This window comes from Mercenaria mercenaria, chromosome 2 (assembly GCF_021730395.1).
Source record: "Mercenaria mercenaria strain notata chromosome 2, MADL_Memer_1, whole genome shotgun sequence".
Lineage (NCBI taxonomy): Eukaryota > Metazoa > Mollusca > Bivalvia > Venerida > Veneridae > Mercenaria > Mercenaria mercenaria.
The window spans coordinates 93,154,311-93,167,591 of record NC_069362.1 but is presented as its reverse complement, the minus strand read 5'-3'; the positions used below and the strand labels follow the sequence as shown (position 1 = coordinate 93,167,591).

The 13,281-nt window shown below is 34.9% G+C and overlaps 2 protein-coding genes across 7 annotated transcripts in view; one reads left to right on the top strand and one right to left on the bottom strand.

Annotated features, from left to right (window-relative positions):
- LOC123564593 (uncharacterized) overlaps positions 1 to 6,696 on the top strand; it is a 31,359-nt gene extending 24,663 nt beyond the window's left edge. For all 5 annotated transcript variants that reach the window (XM_045358290.2, XM_045358293.2, XM_045358292.2 and 2 more), the window contains 3 exons: positions 3,073 to 3,131; positions 3,583 to 3,645; positions 4,656 to 6,696. In XM_045358290.2, coding sequence (XP_045214225.2) covers positions 3,073 to 3,131; positions 3,583 to 3,645; positions 4,656 to 4,742 — 209 coding nt within the window. In that variant the 3' untranslated portion in view covers positions 4,743 to 6,696. The remainder of the gene's footprint in view (positions 1 to 3,072; positions 3,132 to 3,582; positions 3,646 to 4,655) is intronic.
- A 1,141-nt stretch (positions 6,697 to 7,837) lies between these two features.
- Positions 7,838 to 12,998, bottom strand: LOC128555284 (uncharacterized). Of its 2 annotated transcripts, none has more exons than XM_053537243.1 (5): positions 11,052 to 12,998; positions 10,435 to 10,501; positions 10,077 to 10,187; positions 9,481 to 9,583; positions 7,838 to 9,121 (listed from the first exon to the last, which is right to left on the bottom strand). In XM_053537243.1, exons 1-5 carry the CDS (start codon positions 12,258 to 12,260, stop codon positions 8,755 to 8,757), a joined length of 1,857 nt encoding a protein of 618 aa, XP_053393218.1. In that variant the 5' UTR covers positions 12,261 to 12,998; the 3' UTR covers positions 7,838 to 8,754. The 2 variants fall into 2 exon arrangements, with proteins under 2 accessions (XP_053393218.1, XP_053393217.1); XM_053537242.1 differs by having other exon boundaries at positions 7,841 to 9,121; positions 10,077 to 10,193; positions 11,052 to 12,997.
- Positions 12,999 to 13,281: the final 283 nt, after the last annotated feature.

Below are 13,281 nucleotides of genomic sequence, written 5' to 3'. Positions count from 1 at the left end.
AATACTCTAAAGTGTCCGTCTTTAAAAATGAATGCCATTTGTAGAGAAATAGAAATACACAATTGGTAAACACTACGTTCCGCCTAGATATGTGAAATTTTAATACTGGGGCATTGCATCAAAATCAAGATAAATAACTATTCTTTAAAAGTGGTTAGTTTTTTAAAGCGTTAAACAATCCGAAAATCTGGTAACTGTACTGATAATTGTTCTGTAAAATGATATTCATGTTTATATGTTTGTAATTTTCTTTCTGCAATTTGGTGTTGTTTTTTTCCCCATTAAAATGTAAGGTTAACCGTTAAACACGTAGTAAAAAACTTTTCATTTGGATCCTAGATGCATCGGCGGCTCTAGTTATTGTAGACAGCCAAACAGTAGTAAAAAGATAATATAAAATATCTCACTTCAGACATAAGGGAAATATTTTATGTATTTTGTTTACATTTATCTGTAAAATTGCACCAAGATGGGATGTTTCCCGTGAGCAACGGTGTGACACACACACATACAAAAAAAAAAAAACAAGATAAAGAAACCCGCATAAACAAAATAAGTACTGACGTAAGAAATGTTCATATCTAAAACAATAATGTTGATAAAGTAAAAATGTCTTCCTGTTTCATACGATTAGGTTAATTGCGTTTTTGTCGATTTGTTTTTTTTTTATCTAGGACGACTATTGTAGCAAAACTCGAAGGATTGCATCTGGGTACATTTAAACACCCGTTCTGCATTTTTGTTTCAAATTAAATAGGTATACAGCAAGAAGCGTGTAGGTTAAAGAGGAGAGTTTAATTTGAATACCCGAGAGATATGAAATCCCTGGGAAAAGCAAACAAAACTTTTAAATATAGTTATGCAATAATTACACGTCAAAATTACAAAATATTAGGTTTTAAACAATTTTGTAGTCATATCATGTAGACAATTATATGAAATAAATAGGTATTAGAAATATTTCCATGACTTTTTAGTTCACCTGTCACATAGTGGCAATGTGCGCTTTTGTGATCGCCCTTCGTCCGTCGGCGTCCGTCCGTTCACAATTACTTTTGTACATGATAGAGCCAACATTTTACAATTGATTTTAATCAAACTTTCACACAACTTGTATTGGCATAATATCTCGATTCCTTTTGAAAACTGGCCAGATCCCATCATGGGTTCCAGAGTTATGGCTCTTTAAAGGACCAAAATTTGCTGTTTTGGCTTGTAATCATGACAGAGACAATGTTTTGCAATCGATTTTAAGCAAACTTGCATACAACTTGTATTGTCATAATATCTCGGTCCCTTTCGAAAACTGGCCATATCCCGTCATGGGTTACAGAGTTATGTCCCCTTAAAGACCCGAAATTTGCTATTTTGGCTTTTGCAGCCATACAGAGGCTTCATTTATGGTTTGATTGATACAAACTTGCAAAATGTCTTGAACAACAATAGCTGTTAGATTCCATGATGAATCTGTCAGATCCAATAGTAGGTTCTAGAGTTAGGTCCCTGAATGACTCTTGAAAAAGCCAAAATTTCGTGTTGTTTTTTAACCGTGTGAACATGATAGAAGTGACATTTACATTCGGCTTTAACCACACTTACACACAATTTGAGTCACAATAAGATCTTGGTTCCTTTCGAATACCGGCTAGATTTCATAATTGGTTCTAGAGTTACTGTCCCTGAAAGGGACAAAATTTTCTTGTTTGGGCCTTTCAGCCGTATAGTTTTCATTTATGCTTTGATTTAATACAATCTTGTAAAGAATATTTATCCTGATGATATCTAGGCAAGATAAGAAACTGGGTAATGTGGGGTCAAAAAAAACTAGGTCACAGGGTCAAATCAAAGGAAAAACTTGTTATCACCCTAGAAGCCACATTTTAACATTTATTACCCTATCTTTATGAAACTTGGTCAGAAAATGTTTATCTTGATGATTCCTACGCCAAGTTCAAAACTGGGTCATATGGGGTCAAAATCTAGGTCAAGTCAAATTAAAAGAAAAGCTTGTTAACACTCTTGGGGCCACATGTAATACCTTATCTTCATGAAACTTGGTCAGAATGTTTATCGTGATGATTTCAAGACCAAGTTTAAACAGGTGAGCGATATAGGGTCATCATAACCCTATTGTTTAAAGATGTTAATATGACTGGTAAAATACAGTCAAATAATTGAATAAGACAGAAAATGCACGATATTTCCGTGATATCAGTCTGTACATAAAATTTCGGTAGTGCTACATGCCAATGACTAGTTTACGGTTTGTACTCGTGAATATCGTTAGAAGTAATATATGTCAATAACTCGTAAGAATTCTGACACAAGTACTCCTAATACCCTTATACATATATACATTTTATTTATACACAGTTCCATATTCATTTGATAAGAATAAGTAGTGAAGGCAATCCTATGTAATAAATGGCCAGTGAAACTACGGGAAACTCTGAATCAAGGAAGAACCATATTAGGTGTTTTACTAAATTTATGCTCCGCATTAATTTAAAACTTTTTCATTTAGTTTTAAATCTTCCTTTTTTAAAAATAATAGTCGTATTCTTTCATATTATACAGTTTAATTATATCTGCTATTCAAAAATTGCTTTGCAAAAACAATGAATAAGGAAAAGGTAGACTTAAGTGTATGAAGTTTGCTTTTTAAATTTTCTCATTAGATGCATAGATATTTAAATAATTCGTTTAGTAAAAAAAACTAGTAGTTATGTCATATTCATCGTAGTTTGGGTTTTCCCTGTGGTATGTAAGGTATAAAAATAGAACTATGGGTTTCCGTAAATAATGTTGATGTTTTTTTTTTTTTTGGGGGGGGGGGGGGGGGGGGCGCGGGTTTCCACTTGGTATGTGGTATATATATATATGGTTAAAAATAAAACTGTCTCAAGTTTTTTTTTTTTAATCAAAACAGCAATTATTGGTTTCTGTTACCTAGACCGTAAATAGATGGCAGAGGTCAATATTGTATTCTGGTGAATATCGACTAAACAGTCGATGATAATAAAATTATTGTATTATATCCTATAATATTTGAATATAATGGTATCTCTTCAGGTTCAAGCACTGCCTCAACATATTCGGACTCTTCCTTTAGAGATGAAGATGGCTCAGAGGTAAAGATCTTTAACGAATGAAGTATCAATAACTTTTTCTGTAAAAAAAAACCTTAAATAGGTGTGGTTTCTATTTGCAAGTTTATTTTTGATTGTGCTGGTTTAACGTCACACCGACATAGGTGTCTAAATGTAGGCCATATGGTGACTTTCAAGTATTTGATGGCGGAGGAAGAGCCTATGTGCCCTTCCGAACATCATTGAATCACAGCCAGGCACCTGGGTAGAACCACCGACCTTCCCTAAGCCATCTTGATGGCGTCAACACATGAAAGAATTCTACACTACGAGACGGTAGGGAACAAGAGATTTGAAGTCAGCGACCTTAACCACCCGGCCACGGATATCCCTCATGTATTTAAGTGGTACAAGGCTTATAATTATGATAAGTAAATGGTTAAGCATAAAATTAATATCGAAGAAATCAAAATATATCATTCAACTTTTTAAGGTTCAGTTGAGAGGAGACGGAAAAAGTGGGAAAAAAGTCAAAGGCTTCTTAAAGAAGGCAAAGGTACGTACCAAAATCATTCTGCTGATTTTCCTTTTATTTCCTGGAAATGTGCCTAAAAATACCTAAGTTTGGTAGATGATTGAAGCAGTTCTTTAATCTTACATTTTGTAACTGAGATATTTAAGAAATAATAAGTTCCCAAACGTGGTTTATCGTAGAATAACCCGAGTTTTTCGTTCTTATGCGTAAGAATATATCACGAAGGCCGTAGGCCTGAGTGATATATTGTTTCGCATAAGAACGAAAAACTCGGGTTATTCTATGGTAAATCACATTTGGGAACTTATTATTTCGATTCTTACACGACATACTAGTATCAAAAATGTTAGAAAAAAGTGGTAACTACTTTTTACGACCATACTACGCACCTGGATCGGATGACGTCATTGCACGCGAGTGGTATATTGCGAATAACCCGAGATAGATTTTGCTCTACATGTATATAGGTTATTTGCTGGTCGTGTTAGAATTAACGGTATTTGCACAATTATGTATAAACTATAGATAAATGAATTCTCGCTGGACAAAACGGCATAAAATAACACCAGATACTGTATTGTTTTGCGTCAGTAGCAAAGCAGATTGTATAATTACATGACTCTTTATTTAAATCGCCAGTTCATAGTTTGTGCAATATGATCGGTCTCTATCAAGTTCAACACATTTTTGTGCTAGGATAGTGCCAAAACTTGCAAAATATCTGTGACAATTTATTTCTGAAGTAATGTAATTAAACACTTCTTGATCATGAATTAACATTTGGACTATTTTATTGCCCAGTAAATATTCTATATATTCCTCTGACCATGGGGAATAGTTTTGACCATTGACCGACAAACCATACAATAAGTGTGCAATATTGCATAATTAATAAAAATAACTAGATCTAATTCATTTGGCCAATGAAAATACATATTGTACAGCGTAAAGGATAATAATTGTATATTTTTGATTTATATTTGGTTTAAACATTATTGTATTTACTACATTTTCTCGTTATTTTCTTATAGCGGCGACAATCTCAACGCGTGAAGCAAGCAATGGAAGATAATCAAATCAAAGCACCAGCACTCCCCTCCCGATCTGAAGTGTTTTAGATATGACTGGATATTATGTAACATGTATAGCATCTATTTTCTTTTCTATGCAAAAGGGATGCGGAAAGAAAACCTCTTCGATTTTACTTGTTGTTCCCCTTCTGTGAGGACAGAGAGAGATCAAAGATCATTTGTGAACTATGGCTAGACCAACCGTCATTTATGAACTAGGGTATTGATTATTTGTGAACTTGACTAAAACAATCGATCATGTCTTAACGGGACTATCAGTTATTTGTGAAATAGATCGGTCATTTGTTCACGAACCCAATGAACATGTTTTATGAACTATCGTGATTGTGTGAATGCGGCCATTGATTATTCGGAACTAGGCAATCAAACATTTGTGAACGAGACTATTGATCATTGTGAACCAGGTCATCGATAATTTGTGAACGAGGCCAGTGCACATAAAACTTTTGTGAACTAGGTTATCGATCATTTGTGAACTAGGCTATTGGATCATTTGTGAACTAGGCTATCCATCATTTGTGAACTAGGCTATCCATCATTTGTGAACCAGGCTATCCATCATTTGTGAACTAGGCTATCCATCATTTGTGAACCAGGCTATCCATCATTTGTGAACTAGGCTATCCATCATTTGTAAACAAGGCCCTTGATCAATTTGAATGTTTATCCCAGGTCTTTACATTCATAATTTGTTCACTTTTGTATTTTATCAGTTTTACTGAAGTTGATCAGGTGATCATGGGGGTGATTAATAAAATGAATCGTGAAATGTGGGCGGAATGCATGCTTACGTACGTATGTGAATTATAGTTTTTCAAGAGCATTTAATGCTTTCATCAGTGGAGCTGTGCAATACCCAGTATATCAGTTTGTAAATTACAAAAAAAAGAGCAAAATAATGATACACGTCACACGGCGAACCATTTATATTTTCTTTCAGTTATAAAACTTTTTTTTTTTGTAAACCTGAAGCTTTCGTGGTTGGACTTATGTAAATAAGTGTATCCTGTATAATAGTGTATATTAGTTTACAAGTGGCATTTAATTACATTTATGTGATAGCACTTGTGTATAGTGCATTTAATGGTATCAGATCATCATAATTTGCATTTTGTATTTACGAAGATTTTCACTTTTTAAAATAGCTTGGTTTTCTTATGTTGCATATATTATAAAATTACGAAGTTTTTCACTTTTAAAAGTAATTTTTTCAGTGAAAATGGAGGTTTTTACCCGCCAATTCCCTGTATTTTGATGTAGAGTTTAGTATATTTTTCAGTATTATCATGGACACATTTCAAACAACTGTACATAAAAACAGGAATTAAGAATTTTACATACTATTTGTAAAAATACGTGTATATATGCTATCGGTATCTGGTTGTGATTATTTATTTCATTTTCGCATATATTCTTCCGTCTATCATCTCTTTCTTTCAACTTGACAAGTTCATTATCAAAATATATTGTTAGTATGACTTTACACCCGGCAATTGTTTCCTATTTGGTGTGAAATTTAATCTTTAAATAGAAAAGTGTCTTTAATTTCCCTACATTGTTTTAGCTTCGTGTTTCAACATATTCGTTAGATGTTCAGTTTTTTTTAACACGAAGATGATCGTTTTTAGATTTATTGAGTATATACTTTATTCAAATCGACCTTTTGCGACTTAACAGCGTTTAAACTGTGTATAAAATTATGTCTCTAATATTCATTTTACACTTTGATTAAAATTTAAAATTTTAAGTCATATTTTAACTTCATCAGCTTTACATTAAGCAGTAATGTAAATAAAGTATTTTAGTATTTTACTAGTATTTTTAACCAAGTGTCTTGCTAAGCAAGAAGGGGTCAATCAAACAGTGTTAAAACATCTGTATAGCAATCATTGAAAATGCTTTTGCATTTTTATGCAACTGGCCTTATAATGTGCTTTTGTTAAGACTTATTTATTTTGATAAATAAAATAAAGAAAACTGATCTTCTATTACGACATTTCTTTATAGAGTAATGTTTCTGTCATCATAAGATTCAAGGGAAAGACAGTAATTTCTCGGAGGTCATGACAAAAACCCCCAACAAAAAAAACAGTCACCCTAGCAAGATTTGACCATTTGGTGTCCTATTGTGACACAATTCTAACTCACTTTCATAAACTGCACTTTAAATCCACAGATATTTGGGGTCTGGACCAGCTACGACCCTGCATTGGTCTAAACTTCGGTCAAATGCAACAAAGAAAGAGATCAGTGTGTATTTTTATGATTTAAAAAATGTGGATTGATTTTGATTAAATTGTTATTTTTGGAACTGTTATGATGTTGTTCAATGGTCTTTGTTGCATTTGACCGAATTCTAGACCAATGCAGGGTCGAAGCTAGTCCAAACCCCAAGTATCTATGTTTAAATCCGGTGATTCATAGCAGATACTAGAACAACAAGAGCTGTCTCCATAGGATTACACATGTCCCCAATGGCACTTTGAATGAATAGTTATGGCCGATGTTAGAGTTTAGGACTTTTGACCTACGGAGCTGGGTCATGCGCGCGAAACGTTGTCTTACTGTGTCACACATTCATGCGTAGTTATTTTAAAATCCATGCATGAATGACAAAGATATGGACCAGACACGCCCATCAATGCACTATCATGAAAAATGACCTTTAACGTCTAAGTGTGACCTTGACCTTTGAGCTACGGAGCTGGGTCTTGCGCATGACACGTCGTCTTACTGTGGTACACATTCATGCCAAGTTATTTGAAAATCCATCCATGGATGACAAAGATATGGACCGGACACGCCCATCAATGCACTATCCTTTAACGTCTAAGTGTGACCTTGACCTTTAAGCTACGGACCTGGGTCTTGCGCGCGACACGTCGTCTTACTGTGGTACACATTCATGCCAAGTTATTTGAAAATCCATCCATGGATGACAAAGATTTGGACCGGACACGCCCATCAATGCACTATCCTTTAAAGTCTAAGTGTGACCTTGACCTTTGAGCTACGGACCTGGGTCTTGTGCGCGACACGTCGTCTTACTGTGGTTCACATTCATGCCATCGATGGCAAAGATATGGACCGGACACGAAAATTGCGGACAGACCGACAGACGGTTCAAAAACTATATGCCTCCCTTCGGGGGCATAAAAAGAACCAAATGTAATATTCAGCAAGGTGGATAATTTATAATCTTGTTTTCATGAGCACAAATCAGGCAAAACTCATTTAAGCATATATCAAACAGATTTGACTAACCTTTAATACATTATAGGTTTATAAGTATCTTCCAAAAATATCTATGGCATTTATGTATTTATTACTTAAATATCTGTTTATGTATTTATTACTTTAATATCTGCTTTGAACAATTTGACAGATCAAATTTCTTTACCCACTCGATGTCTTGTCTGATATGGATTGAAATAAATTACAACGGTATCTCGGAATGCCTTAGGAAAACGTTTGCCTTTGGCAGTACTGATAAACTATGAACTGTATAATGCTAGCATTTGCTGTTATTCTATCTTTCTTAGAAAGGAATAAAGGAAGATAAAAAGTACGTAAACAAGCTCAGATACAAGGTTGCCTGTCATATGATTTAAACCATTCCCTAGGTAAATAAACAGTTTTGAACACTTTAAAGTGAACCGAAAAATCTCCACACTTTTGTGATCTCAAATCAGATATGAGCATCATTATATTCAGTTGTAGGTTAAAGCACTTAGTAGTTTAAGTGAAGCTGTCAATCATTTTCACAATAGATTAAAAATCAGTTGTAAACAGGAATACACTTCACATACAGTACAAGGAAATGTCCTCTTTTAAAAATATCTCAGTCAGACATATTTATTTATCATATTCTAGATAAAGTTTAACAATACTTAGAAGCAGACTTTAAGTTTTATAAAATGTTCTAATGTTTACGATAAAACATATCCTGTAACCCCCAACTGATAAACAAAGATCCGACCGTAGGCATTCGGCGCATTTGTTTGGTCAATAATGATGATACATATTATAAAAGAAACATTTATAGAGAGTCCAAGATCCAAAAATAAATCCAGCACCCATTTACTATACAATAATTGAAATAGTTCGTCTTGCAAATGACAAATCGGATTTCCTCGGTGTCGTCTGCGGCTACCTTCATGTACACTACCCCGGGTTCGCTTGATGTGAAGCGGAAGTGATAATATTTGGAAATGTTTGGCACTTTTTTGAACCTATCACCGAGGAACATCTTCCAGTCTCTCCACTCCCACCCATTCTCGTCGTATGTAACCGGTACATTACTGTGTGCCGACTTGTGTACAACATCTACCACGTGCTGGAGTGTGTCACAGTTCGAACGCCGATACAACTTCTTAATAGTACCAAACCCGGCGTCGATCAGGCACCTGCACAGTAAGAATATGAAGACGTATCACGCTGTATGGTTATGATTGATCATGTAGATAACTAATTAGTGTTTTGATGCTAATGTATAAAGTTAAATACCAGTAACATTATCACTTGCAATCTTCATAGGTCTAAAATCACATTGAAAATGTGTGTCAAAATTAAAAGCAATATAGATTCTAGTTTTTACTATACTCAACTACGCATTGTCGTTTTTTTTAACATTTCACAACGTGCATTTGCTGGTATGGATCGAAATCTTTAATCTTTTAGTCTTTAACTGAAAACTAGATTTAGTTCAAATGATCCCCAATACAAATATTTGGAACTGTTGCACTGAATAATTAATTATGACAACCTTGTGTGTCCTGGTAACTGCATCATATATCTGATTGTTCTGTGCCGCCCAGTCATCGTGCGCCATGATAAGTACGCCAGCACGTATCTGTTCTTGTTCTGACCTGGTAAACAGTTGTACATAAACATTATTTATAATAAATATCATAGTCAGAAATAAACTAGCTCAAATAAAACACAAACTTCAAGATGTAATCGCCGTTTACTTTCAAATTTAATACGGTATACATGTACATTTTTTATGTCATACATATCACACATCGTTCATATGTTTCGACATAGATATTTTTTTCTTTTTCTGAACACACAAACAAACTAAAAATAACATCACATCCGTTAGTATGGTGCATCATATATATATGAGCCGCGCCATGAGAAAATCAACTATGTTGGTTTTCTCATGGCGCGGCTCATATATTCTTGAAACTGGACAGACATAGAACTGTAACAATGTAACACAAGAATAAATCTTTACTTAAGCTACGATATGTCAAGGGGCTTTTGTGACCGTCAACAGCAGCTTTCATACAGAATGAAATTATAAAAACAGGATATTAACTACACGAAACGTTACGCTAGTCAACGAAAAATACTTACCGAAACAATTATCAGCATGAATACCACATTCCGTCTCTCCAGTACCGAACGTGTGGAAGGCGTGATCAATCATTGATATAACAGAATCCGGTCCGTGTACATTCTGGCCATCTTTTCCTGAGAAAAGTTAAGAAAAACTGTTATTAATATGAGAAATATTTTGCTGCACGATTTTCAAAATTATGTAATATCCGTTATGTTTTTAACACAACCATCAAGAATCTTAACACAATTAACTATAATTACAGACATGCAGTATAATTCGATCAACGTGAAAGTTTGCATTTTAATGGGTAATTTTTCCTAAATTTAACAAAATGCCGTGCCAAAATGATAAAAAGATAATGAACTGATTTACCAATGGTTTGGTCCTCGTCGATGAGATAGTTGTACTGCTTATAGCCATCGGCCCGGAAACCAAATATCTGAAGACAGATAAAGTGCTGGATATTACATGGTCACATGACTAAAAAAAACAAGCGCTGTTTCTATACACCCCTCCCCGTCCCCGACCCCAACCCCAAACACACACACCTCACATACACGCATATAATAGCATGTCGTTATTTTATATGTTGTAACCTGAAAAATGTCTAAAGGTATTTAACAGAAACCGTTTTCATTCTCAAGGTCACGGTGATTGACCTAATGACCCTAGAAAAAAACTTATCCTATGAAGTATGATCATAGTGAGACCAAACATTCACTCGAAATCGGACGGAAACCAATTTTGTTTCACCTAACGACATACCGGCAGGCAGATCGACTTACAATGAGTAACAAAAAATAGCCACTCTTCTTCGAAATATGGCATAAAAATATGAAATTTAAGAACGAATTTGAAAGGATATAATGTAACTATCTTGATAATGTTGATTGTGAAAAAATATTATAATTTTTTTTTTTGTATGAATATACTACCATTATTTCCATTACAGAAACAAAGCAAAAGTATAATTAATTTATTTGTAATACCTGCACTCTTCTTGGTTGAATGAAGAATGTGGGTCCCTTTTCTTGCGCATGGTGAGGCAACTTGACATACTGACTAAAGTCGAACGTGTAATGTACGTCGTCTGTCGAAAATACATCTCCCGCAGCCTGGTCTTGTTGTGCCCGGTTAACAAACATTGCTGTTGACCTTTCCACGCATTCTACGTATAGTTCCCTTTCTTTCCTGGCTTGGAGTACATGATTGTGGTACTTCTGTGTTGCAAGTATTTTGTCATTTTCGCTCATGGCAAGCTTGATATCCTGCTTACAGTCCTCGCATACTTTGCACACATCTTCCTTTGGAGAGGCTATTTTTATATGTGGCAAACAATTTTTCCATATGTCTTTAAATGTTGTTAAACCAACATACCTCTTTTCAGCTTCCATACAACGTTTTACATACTCACTGTGTATGGACTGCTTTGTGTCCGAGGATGGTAAGTAAATTGGGGCCTCGTCCTCTCGCCCTCTTGGTGCCGCAGGCTGAGGGAGTCCCTCTTCGTTTGCGTAGCTCAGTATATATTGCACTGCGTCCTTAATTACTTCAGGAGGAAATGCGTTGGGGGCACGTCTACCGCTGTGGCCGTGAACACGAGGCTGAGCACCATGTTCTTCCATGTGATGTTTAATGTTTCTCAGTTGTCTGTCTTTAATATCAAACACCACTAGAAATGTTTCATGGCACACTGTTACACCCTCAAACACATATTCATATCGTGAACGTTTACGATTTCCCTTACATCTAGCATCAGAGATTATCCTCTTTAGAGTGCCCATAATTAGCATTTCCTTTTCACTTTTTGTCATTTCCCTTACATTAAGAATGTTCGATTCAATCTGGGAAAAAGTAAAGTTACTGAAGCAGTTTTTTGTACATTTGCATCCACTGTCATAAATGGTTTTCACATTGTTAATATCACACTGTGGATCTTCACTATTTACATTAGTGTCTTCATTAACTTGATTTTCTGATTCATTACCGTATTCCTCTGCAAGGGGGGTAGCAGTGTAATATCTTTGAAGACGGGATTCAATGCTAACATCTTGCACCTCATCAATATCAGTATCAGTATCATAAGTTGCTGCAGAACGGCCAATGTTAGTTTGGTCTGTCAATCCAAAGCATGACAGAAGATCATTTAGCTCCTGTGCAAATGAAAAATAAAACATTTCGTAATTGAGGCATGCCATTGAAATATATTTAATGAAAAAATACTAAACAGGAAAGAAAAAAATAAGTTGGAAAAAAAAAGTTGACAAGATGAGGTTTCGAACTCGAAAATTTCGTCTTTGTAGTCAAACACGCTAACCACTCGACCACTGCGACGATAAGTATTTGATCGATGAAAAATTAGGTTGATTTAATTTTTCGAAATCCGTACCATCCAAGGTCGTTGCAACATATATAAACGGGATGATTTTTTTTATTGAATATTTGCTAAAGCATCTAATTGGCAACATATTCATGTTTGCTTCCGCATTGCTTTCAATCTAAATATGTTCCTATGCATAGAATCTTCGTAATACAGCAGATCTATGCATGTGCATTTGCAAACAAAAATCAGTATTCATATCTGCCTTGTAGAGATGTGTTTAACACTTATCTTATATTCCAGAATGACATAAGTTAATGAGCAATCTAACAACATTATTTATACAATCTAAGCATTTTGACCGGTCCTGACCTTCGACTTTGCTTGAATATTGTATGATTATAGACGTAGATCTCTTGATATTTTGAAAAGTTATGTGGGAAAATCAATTTGAAAATACTTTCTCTGTCATCATTACAAATAATTCTACAAAATATTACCTCGAACGTATCCATTTCTTGAAAGTTTCTTCTGTTTACAAATTGTCATGTGAAAATACGGGCGCCGCCATTTTGTTACGTCATTTCTAACATTTGACGTCATATTACTCGGAACAATTAATTTAACGATAACGGCTGTTTATGCTTGACGCGGCTCAGTCATAGAATCGTCTATATAGAGTAAATGGGTGCTGGCTTTATTTTCGGGTCAGCACCCATTTACTATATATAGAATTGTCTATATACAGTTAATGGGTGCTGGATTTATTTTTGGGTCCTGGACTGTCTATAGATGTTTTCTTGACAGAATGATTATCATCATTGTTGACCGAATGCCTATGGATCTGACCAGTCATAGAACGCAGCCATTCGTCAAATTCAAAGCTGAGCTCAAAAACT

Bases quoted from the DNA above. Each gene is read 5' to 3' on its own strand.
- LOC128555284 (XM_053537242.1), bottom strand. From the start codon at position 12,260: ATGGCATGCCTCAATTACGAAATGTTTTATTTTTCATTTGCACAGGAG. The intron at 10,502-11,051 runs GTATTACAAATA...ATCTGTCTTCAG, and splicing joins TTCAACCAAGAAGAGTGCAG to ATATTTGGTTTCCGGGCCGA. The intron at 9,584-10,076 runs GTAAGTATTTTT...ACTGTTTACCAG, and splicing joins TCATGCTGATAATTGTTTCG to GTCAGAACAAGAACAGATAC.